Raw genomic sequence first — 10122 nt, 5'->3', positions numbered from 1 at the left:
TATCCCATAGACCTCACTCCCCTGACAGAACTGGAGGTAGAACCCAGGCATCCTGGCTCCCAAGCCCCCTGCTCTAACCACTAGACCCCACTCCCCTCTCAGAGCCAGGGATAGAACCCAGGAGTCCTGACTCCCAGCCCCCTTGCTCTAACCACTAGACCTCATCCCCCTCCTAGAGCTGGGTCCCACCCAGCATATACCACCCTCTGTTGGATGCTGTAAGAACAGCTCCTCTGTATGTCATAGTCCCAACATCATGACAAGAGATGAGGAGGGTGATTCTCCTTCAGCTCCCTGGCTGGGAGGCACTGCCGTGGGGAAGCTCGCAAAGTCAGGTACAGATGACCTTGTCAAAGGAGCCCACAAAAATACCCACACGGGACAGGGACCGAACAGTACCAACCAAGTCCACAGCAAGAGTCCTGGGTCCTGGCAGGGCCCAGCCAGCAGGAGGTGCCTAAACCCAGCTGTGATTCCAGTTCCCCGCACTGATCCATCCCTGAAGGCCCAGGTATCTATAACCTACCCCTTTTCTTTCCTCCATCACCTCCCTCAGCCTCGTTTCTCTTCTCTCCACCTTCCCTTCATTCTCTCGTTTCCCTCTCCCCTATTTTCCTTTCCTCCTTCTCTCCACTGGCATTTTTCTCCTCCTCTGGCTATATTTGCTCCTTCCTCGTTTCTGCATGGATGGAGACACCTTCCCCTCTACAAACACAGTCACCGTGGCAAAAGAAATGCAGTCTGAGATACACCCCAGCATGTGGAGGTGGCTAAAAGAGAAGGGAACTAACAGAGAAAGAACAAAAGAGGGTAGAGAAAGGAAGAGGAACACAAAAGGGGGGGGGAAAGGAACCTGTAAATGGACATATAAAGAAAATCAATAGAGAAGAAGTGCCGAGAAATGAACAAAAGAAGGAATGGACGAAAGAGTGCAGAGAGAGGAAGGAATCAAAGAAAACTTGCAAATGGAAACGAAAGAGAAAAGGAACAAAAGAAAGAGTGCAGTGAAAGGAAGAAGGAAAGAGCCGGGAAATGGAAAAGAAAAAAGGTGGCGAGACTGGAAGAAGAAAGCAAATAGAAAGAAAGGAAAGAGCAAAGCATGGTTAACATGGCCCACGCTTGCTAAGAAAAGGGCTTCTTCGAACGTTCTTTGGAGGGAAGACAAAGAGACGGGGCCCCCATCTGGCGGTTGAGGGGGGAGCGGGTCTCTGAGGGCGAGGTGTTGGCAGCCAGCCACCGCCGTTGCTTTAGCCGGACGGACGTTGGTGTCTATATTTTCAGCTCGCCTTGAGTCATCTCTCTGGGTTGGGTTGCTTCCGAGGGAAGAAAGTGGCCTGGGCCCTTCTCTGTGTCCCCATTTGCTGACGCAGTTCCCCCATCTGGTTCATTTGGAAAACAACAAAGATGGCGGAGGAGCCATTTCCTCTCCGGATTTGTGGGTGGGGGAGTGGGGGAGGGACCAGTGCAGCAACACGGAAAATGGCTGATGAGTGACTTCCTGTCAGGGTTGGCCATTGTGGGGCAGCAAAGATGGCGGAGAAACCATTTCCTCTCATGATCTGCAGGGGAAGGGACTGGCATGGCAACAAGGAAAATGGCTGACGAGTGACTTCCTGTCAGGGTTGGCCATTCTGGAACTGAGGAAAATGGCATTAGGAGCCATTGCTTCTCAGGATCCATACCAAGGGGAGCTGGTACAATGACAACCAGAATGGCAGATGGGCAGTTTCCTAACCGGGGTTGGCCATTGTGGGGCAAAAAAGATGGCAAAGGAGCCACTTCCTGTCAGGATCTGGGAGGAAGAGATTGGAGCAGGGAGGGATCACTTCCTGTTAGGAATTGGCCCCTGTGGGGACAAAAAAAAGTATCTGGGGCTGGCCCGATGATGACAAACAAAATGGCTGACAGGTGGCTTCCTGTTGGGAATCCCGGCACCTTCCTGTGGCAACCAAAATGGCCGATGGGGTGACTTCCTGTCGGGAGTCCTGCCACCTGCCCATGGCAGCCAAAATGGCCAACAGGTTACTTCCTATCGGCAATCTTGCCAAGTTCCCATGGCTACCAAAATAGCCGAAAAGGTGACTTTCTGTTGGGAATCCTTCAGTGACCAAAATGGCCAACGGGGTGACTTCCTCCTGGGAATCTCACCACCTTCCCATAGCTATCAAAATGGCCAACAGGGTGACTTCCTGTCAGGAATCCCGCCAAGCTCCCATGGCTACCAAACTGGCTGACGGAGGGACTTCCTGTCACAAATCCTGCCAAAATGGCCAAATTGGGGAGGCCTCCAGAGACGGTGCAAAGGGAGCGAGAAAGGGGGGACAAGGAGAGGTTTCAGTCCAGTAGCACCCCGTCTGTGATCTATGGGTGGGCCCCACTTCGCGCAGTCTCTGGGGTGGGGGGCAGCTGGCAGGCCCCGGTGGGGGATGGTCGGGGGGGATGGCCTAGCAGGGCGAGGTGGATATGTGCATGTGCTCGGGGTACTTGATAGCAGGGGGGTAATTCTGGGTCATCTGGATGGAGACGTCACTGGAGATGTCGGAGGGGCTGCGCCCGCGGTGCCACACCTCCGGGTGCAGGAACTGGCCCGAGTAGTCGGAGCAGTCGCTCAGGCGCGGGCGGTAGAAGGCCGGGTGAGGACGGTACATCTCCTCCTCCGCGTAGCGCTTGGTGAACAGGTACACGGACATCACGCCGGCGCCCTGCAGAAGGTAGGGGGGGACAGTGAGTGGAAGGGGAGGGAATGGGACAGCAGAACCCTGCTCCCCTCCCAGAGCTGGGGATGGAACCCAGGAGTCCTGGCTCTCCCCTGCCCCCAATCCACTAGATCCCACTCCCCCCGCCCAAGCCGGGGATAAAACCCAGGCATCCTGACTCCCAGCCCCTGCCTGCTCTAACCACTAGTCCCCACTCTCCTCCCAGAGCCGGGCATAGAACCCAGGAGTCCTGGCTCCCAGCCCTCCTGCTCTAACCACTAGACCTCCCTCCCCTCCCAATTGGGCCCATCTACCTCATCTATTTTAAGGACTCCACAGTTTGTAATTTGAGGTCAGAGACTTTCTAGGCTCCTCCAACAGCTCTCGCCACTGCTCCTGCTGGATAGATTAGAACTGCCCCCCTCCATGTGTCACAGTCACCGTACTGTGCCAGCAGAGGGGGATTCTCCGTTAGTTCAGCCTGCAGAATCAGGGGAAAGGGGGTTCTAAGTCCTACCCCAGGGGGCAGCACAGAGCCAGCCAGGAATCTCCAGGCCCCGAAGAGGAGGGGTTGGGATGAGGTGTGGGGCAAGGTCCAAACCTCTTTGAGGAGGAAGGAGGAGGCTGCGAAGGCGAAGGACCAGCCGTAGCGATAGTGGAAATACTGCTCCGACCCGCTGGGCCGATTCATCACCTCGTCGTTGATGCTGGAGATGTAGAGAACTAACCCCACCACGAGAGACAGGCCTGCAAGAGACAGGGCCAACGATAAAGCTACTGAGATGCAGCCGTCTCTGGGGGCTGTTGAGACAGGGACCCCTCGCCTCGCTCAGATGCGACCGCCTCTGGGGTGAGACGTGGGGTCTGCTTATACAGGGACCCCTCGCCCAGCACTGAGAAGCAGCCTCACTGGGGTGGGGTGCAGGGGCTGTTTATACAGGGACCCCTCGCCTCGCTCAGATGCGACCGCCTCTGGGGTGAGACGTGGGGTCTGCTTATACAGGGCCCCCTCGCCCAGCACTGAGAAGCAGCCTCACTGGGGTGGGGTGCAGGGGCTGTTTATACAGGGACCCCTCGCCCAGCTCTGAGATGCGGCTGCCTCTGGGGTGGGGCATGGGGTCTGCTTATACAGGAAGCCCTCGCCCAGCACTGAGAAGCAGCCCCACTGGGGTGGGGTGCAGGGGCTGTTTATACAGGGACCCCTCGGCCCGCGCTGAGATGTGGCTGCCTCTGGGTGGGGCAATGGGGTCTGCTTATACAGGAAGCCCTCGCCCAGCACTGAGAAGCAGCCCCACTGGGGTGGGGTGCAGGGGCTGTTTATACAGGACCCCTCGGCCCGCGCTGAGATGTGGCTGCCTCTGGGGTGGGGTATGGGGTCTGCTTATACAGGGACCCCTCGCCCAGCATTGTGGGGTGCAGGGGCTATTTATACAGGGACCCCACGGCCCGCAGTGATGCGACCACCTCTGGGTGGGCCTGGAGCCTGTTTACACGAGGACTATAAAATGTCAGGATGGAAGGGACCTCAAGGGGGTCATCTAATCCAGCCCCCTGCACTGATGCCAGACCAAGTAAACCTAGACCAGTGCCGACAGGGGTCTGGCCAACCTGTTCTTAAAACCTCCACTGACGGGGATGCTATAACCTCCCTTGGGAGCCGATTCCAGAGCTTTCCTCCCCTTAGAGTTAGAACATTTTTCCTAATATCTAACCTACATCTCCCTTGCTGAGGATTAAGCCGATTACTTCTTGTCCCACCTCCAGCGGACGTAGAAAACAACTGATCACAGCCCTTTATAACAGCTCTTATGAGAAGACTGGTCTCGGGTCCCCGCCTTGGGCTTTTTCTTTTCTGGACTAAACATGCCCAGGTTTTTAAAACTTCCCTTCGGACCGGGTTTCTGGCTCCCCTCTGGACTCTGTCCAATCTGTGCCTCTGTCCCAAAGGGCGGTGCCCAGAACTGGACGCAGCCAAGGTCTCCACCAGCGCCGAGCAGAGCGGGACAATCACCTCCCGTGTCTTACGTCCGACACTCCTGTTACCCAGCCCCAGAAGGACAGTCGCTTTTTTGGCAACTGCGTCGTTGCCTCGTATTCAGTTCATGACCCATTTTAACCCCCTGCCCCTTTCCAGCCGTCTGAACCTCTAGCCAGCTAGTCCACCTTTTGTAGCCGTGCATTGGATTTTTCCTTCCCAAGTGATGGACTTGGCCCTTGTCTGGACTGAATTTCATCTGGTCCATTTCAGACCACGTCTGCAATCGTCCAGGTCGTTTTGAACGCTAATCCCATCCTCCAAAGGGCTCACAACCCCTCGTGGCTTGGAGGCATCTGCCAATGCCACTTTCCACTCCATAATCCGAGTCATTAATTAAAAGAGTGAATAGTACCGGACCCACGACTGACCCCTGCAGGCCTCACTAGAGCCACCTCCCAGTTATCAATGGTTACGACGCTTAGAGTACGGTCTTCCAACCAATGATGCATCTGCCTTATAGTAAATTCATCTAGAAAGAGCCACATTTCCCTAGTCTGCTAATGAGAATGTCACGCGGGCCTTGCTAAAAATCCAGATCTCTCACAGCTACTGCTTCCCCCCGTCCACTTGGCCAGTAATCCTGTCAAAGCAGGAAATGAGGTTGGCTTGGCATGATTTGTTCTTGACAAAGCCGTGCGGGCTGTTCCTTACAACTCCGTTATCCTCCAGGTGCACAAAACTGGTTCTTTCATATTTGTCCCAGTGTCTTTCTCTGCTGGGCGTGGGGCCTGTTTATACCCGAATTCCACACTGGGTGCTGAGATGTAGCCACCTCTGGGGTGGGGACACGGGACTGTTTATATGGGGATCCCTCGCCCAGCCCTGAGATGCAGCCGCTTCTGAAGTAGGGCGCTGGGGGTGTTTACACAGGGACCCCCACTCCTGGCACTATTCAATGGCTGCACCACACAAAAGTTTGGGATGGGAACTGAAAGAGAATCTCACATCCAACCACAACCTCAGCAGGATTTTGGGGGGCGCTGACTGCTAGGGGACAGCGCCCCCTACTGAGCCCCCCCACTCCCTGCAGGACAGCGCTTCCCTAGTGCCGCACTGGGGCATTGGGGCCAGCCCTGACTGCCAGGGGAGCACGCCCCCTACTGAGCCCCCCACTCCCTGCAGGACAGTGCCCCCTAGTGCCGCACTGGGGCATTGGGGCCAGCCCTGACTGCCAGGGGAGAGCACCCCCTACCGAGCCCCCCACCCCGCTCCCAGGCCTCTCACCAGAGAGGATGAAGAAGATGCCAGAGACGAAGGCCAGGATGGTTCTCTGCGGCCGGATGTGGCCGATGTTGCTGATGACGAAGGCCGTGAAGACAAGGAAGAGGCTGACCATGGGGAAGGGCGTGGCCGTGCGAACTGTCTCTGTGGGGGGAGGGGACAACAGTCAGAGCACCTCCACCCCTGTCCGCCACCCCATCCCAGGGGGTAGGACCACCCTCTCTCAGACCCCCCAACACTCTCCTCACCTCCCATCCCCCATGTACCCCACCTGCCCATGGGAACACCTCCTCCCCCATCTCCTCCCTGTCCCCACTGCCCCCTACAAACTCCAGCTCTACCCCCCCTAGGTCCCGCCGCTAACAGCTCCCAACCCCACGGAGGACCAGGGTGCCAGGCAGCTGGGCTTCATGCCACATGCCGTCTTGCTCGGAGCAGAGTCCTGGGACACGCCTGTGACACTGCTGCCATCTCCTCTCCACAGCACGTGGGAGCTGACACGTTTTCTCCCTGTGCACACCCTCTTGCCCGTGCGCTCTGTCTCGAAGCCCCGGGACGGGAGGGGGCCCCTCTCACTTACTCAAGATGTTCTCCGTGTTTTCCGTCACCAGGTTTATCTCGGGTTCCAGGAAGTATTCTGATGCCACGCACCGGCCCTTCTCCCGGCCTGCAGGGGGCAAGAGATGGCGTTACCTGGCAAAGCCCCCGCCAGGGCGCTGCTCTGAGGAAACTCGCAGCACCGAGGAGTCCCCAGCCAGGGCAGTGCTACGGGATGCAAAAGAAGCCCTGGCTGGGGGCACTGCCGGGGGAAGCTCGCAACACGGGGCTCGTACCGGCGAAGAAGCAGACCCTCCAGAGCCCGGCGTGCAGCGCCATCTTGATCTCGGTGGTCTGGTTCTGCTGCAGCACGATGCCCTCCTCCATGTAAAGCCAGTAGTCGGTGCTGACGGCGATGCCAACCAGGAGCAGCCCGCAGGCCCCGAACACGCTACTGAGCAGCGTCAGCGCGCGGCTGCTGCAGTTACTCATCCTAAGGGACGGGGGGCGCCACACACAGCACGCGGACCTGGGCAGGGAGAGAGAAACAAGCTCAGGAGCCACTGCCAGCCACCCCCACCCCCGCTCTAACCACTAGACCCCACTCTCCTCCCAGAGCCCGGGACGGAACCCAGGAGTCCTGGCTCCCAGTTAATCTGCACTCCCCGCAGCCCAGCGCCCCCTGCAGAGCCCCCCGCCCTGCCCCTGCAGCCCAGCGCCCCCTGCTGAACCCCCCACCCCACTCCCCGCAGCCCAGTGTCCCCCGCTGAGCCCCCGCCCCGCTGCCCAGCGCCCCCCGCTGAGCCCCTCCCCTGCAGCCCAGAGCCCCCTAGCCTTGCCCTGGGCAATGGGGCCAGCCCTGACGGTGAGGGTAGAGCACACACACAGTTGGATGTAGGGGCAGGTCTATGGGGCTCAGCCGCACAGCAGCCAGGGAGCCCCCTGGCCCCAGCACCTGGCCCAGGCAGAGAAGGGTCCCACTTGCCAGGGGCTGGGCTGCTCCCCTCCCTCCCCCGGTCCTGCATCACTGACGCAGGAACAGGGCTGAATTCTGCCGGAGCAGAGCTCTGGGAAATATTTTCAAGTCCCCTGGAGTTTTCACAGCATGTTGGGGGGGGGTCCCCCTCCAGGAAATACTCTATGAGAGTTTAACCCCTGTGGACGGGATCTGTTAATATAACCCCACGATAACAAACCAGCGCTCCTGAGAGACCCTACAATAACAAAACAGTATGGACAGCCCCCACATCTCAGAGACCCACCATAACAAACCAGCGCTCCTGAGAGACCCTACAATAACAAAACAGTATGGACAGCCCCCACATCTCAGAGACCCACCATAACAAACCAGCGCTCCTGAGAGACCCTACAATAACAAAACAGTGTGGACAGCCCCCACATCTCAGAGACCCACCATAACAAACCAGCGCTCCTGAGAGACCCTAGAATAACAAAACAGTATGGACAGCCCCCACATCTCAGAGACCCACCATAACAAACCAGCGCTCCTGAGAGACCCTACAATAACAAAACAGCAGAGACAGACACAGCGACTGACAGACCCTACCATAACAAGCCAGCACTCCTAAGACACTCTACCTACCCCCATCTAGCACTGTACAGGCTCCCCCACCCCACCACTGCGTAGTGACTGGTCTCAGAAACACACCAACTGTGTAGCAAGCAGCCAAACAGCACACAACACAACTAACACAAACACAACATACCCTAGGACATCACACCTAAAGACACACTAGGCCCACCCCCACCCACCACAAAACAGCCACCAGTACACACAACACAGACACTAGCGCAATGCACAAACACACACCACTCAGAAGCACATATTAGCACACACTAAAACTCAGTAACAACTGACACCAGCGCAACACACACCAGCCACTAGCGCACACTAACTACACTAGCACAACGCACACAGTAGTGCACATCAACACCACACACACACACACACACACACACACACACACACACACACACATGTTCAGAGAGGCACTAAGGAAATCACACAGACAATACTGACATTGCTCAGAAACTCTCACAAATCGCACACACAACTTGCCACCTACTGGACCAACCAAGCAAAATGTGTGTGCGCACCCACATACACGTACACACACATGCACAAAGACACACATGCAAAACTTCACAATGCACTCTACACAACATCTCCACAGGATGCATGCACACCTGCGTGCACACACACACAGAGCAGGGCTCATCCCCTCCAGCAGGGGGCAGCAGGGACACACACACACTCACACACAATTTACAGTTCACAACAGCAGCAAACAATTCTCACACACCTACAGGGGCACAAACCCTAGCACAACTCCTCGCATGAACACACACACACCACAATATACTGTACACAACATCTCCAAATAAAGCATGTGCATACACACAGGAGCACTAATGATTATCACATACACTAGCACAACTCTCACTGCCACACACAGACACCCTCCCTCCGTCCTTGCACTGGAAAATGGGTTGGGAAAATGAAACAACAACTGAGGCTAAAAGTCACCAGCTAGCTCCGCGGACAGAACTCCAGAGGAGAGTACAGCAGGAGACATGCACACACACACACACACACACACAACAGGGGGCAGCACCACACTTTCTCCCTCACACACACACACTCCCATGTACGTATGTACATACACACACACACTGTTTCTCACTGACATTCACACCAGGTGTATGTACACACACAGACTCTCTCTCATACACTCACAGTGTAGGTACACCCCTCCCAGTGTATCCCCTCTCTCTCACACACACTCACACATACACATACACACACACGGTGTACGTAAACCACCACCCCCCGGTGTGTCCCCCTCACACACACTTGGTGTACATACACACACACACACACACACACCCTACACACAGTGTACTCACACAAACACACACATACACAATGTACATACACACACACAGACTGTACATACACACACACACACACACACACATACACGATGTACATACACACACCCACACCTGGTGTACCCACACACACAATGTACATACATGCGCGCGCACACACACACACACACAGGGTGTACGTACACATACACACACACCAGTGTACCCACACACACACACACACACACACACAGGGTGTACATACACATACACACAGAGACAATGTACACACACACACAATGTACACACACGGTGTACCACCCCACCACACACACAATGTACACACACACACATGGTGTACACACACACACACACACGGTGTACCCTCACACACACAATGTACAAACACCCACACCCACGGTGTACCCCATGCACGTGCACGCACACACATACACACACGGTGTGCACACACACACATTATGTACACACACACACACAGGGTGTACCCATACACACACGATGTACACACACACGATATACACACCCAGTGTACCCGCACACCCAGTGTACACACACACACACATACACACACGATGTACACACACCCAGTGTACACACACACACACACGATGTACACACACACACAGTGTACACACACACCAAGTGTACCCCCCCACACACAGTGTACACACATACACGATCTACACACCCGGTGCACATCCAGCCCGCATCCCCCGC

At 56.2% G+C, this 10122-nt stretch overlaps 1 protein-coding gene across 1 annotated transcript; it reads right to left on the bottom strand.

Moving 5' to 3' along the window:
- Nucleotides 1-2444: 2444 nt before the first annotated feature.
- CACNG7 (calcium voltage-gated channel auxiliary subunit gamma 7) lies at nucleotides 2445-6984 on the bottom strand. The gene is made up of 5 exons (XM_065421035.1): nucleotides 6789-6984; nucleotides 6536-6622; nucleotides 5959-6099; nucleotides 3298-3443; nucleotides 2445-2702 (listed from the first exon to the last, which is right to left on the bottom strand). Exons 1-5 carry the CDS (start codon nucleotides 6982-6984, stop codon nucleotides 2445-2447), a joined length of 828 nt encoding a protein of 275 aa, XP_065277107.1.
- Nucleotides 6985-10122: the final 3138 nt, after the last annotated feature.

The sequence above is a fragment of the Emys orbicularis genome, chromosome 21, assembly GCF_028017835.1.
Source record: "Emys orbicularis isolate rEmyOrb1 chromosome 21, rEmyOrb1.hap1, whole genome shotgun sequence".
Classification (NCBI taxonomy): domain Eukaryota; kingdom Metazoa; phylum Chordata; order Testudines; family Emydidae; genus Emys; species Emys orbicularis.
The sequence above is the reverse complement of the archived record's forward strand: the minus strand, read 5'-3'. Positions and strand labels throughout refer to the sequence as shown.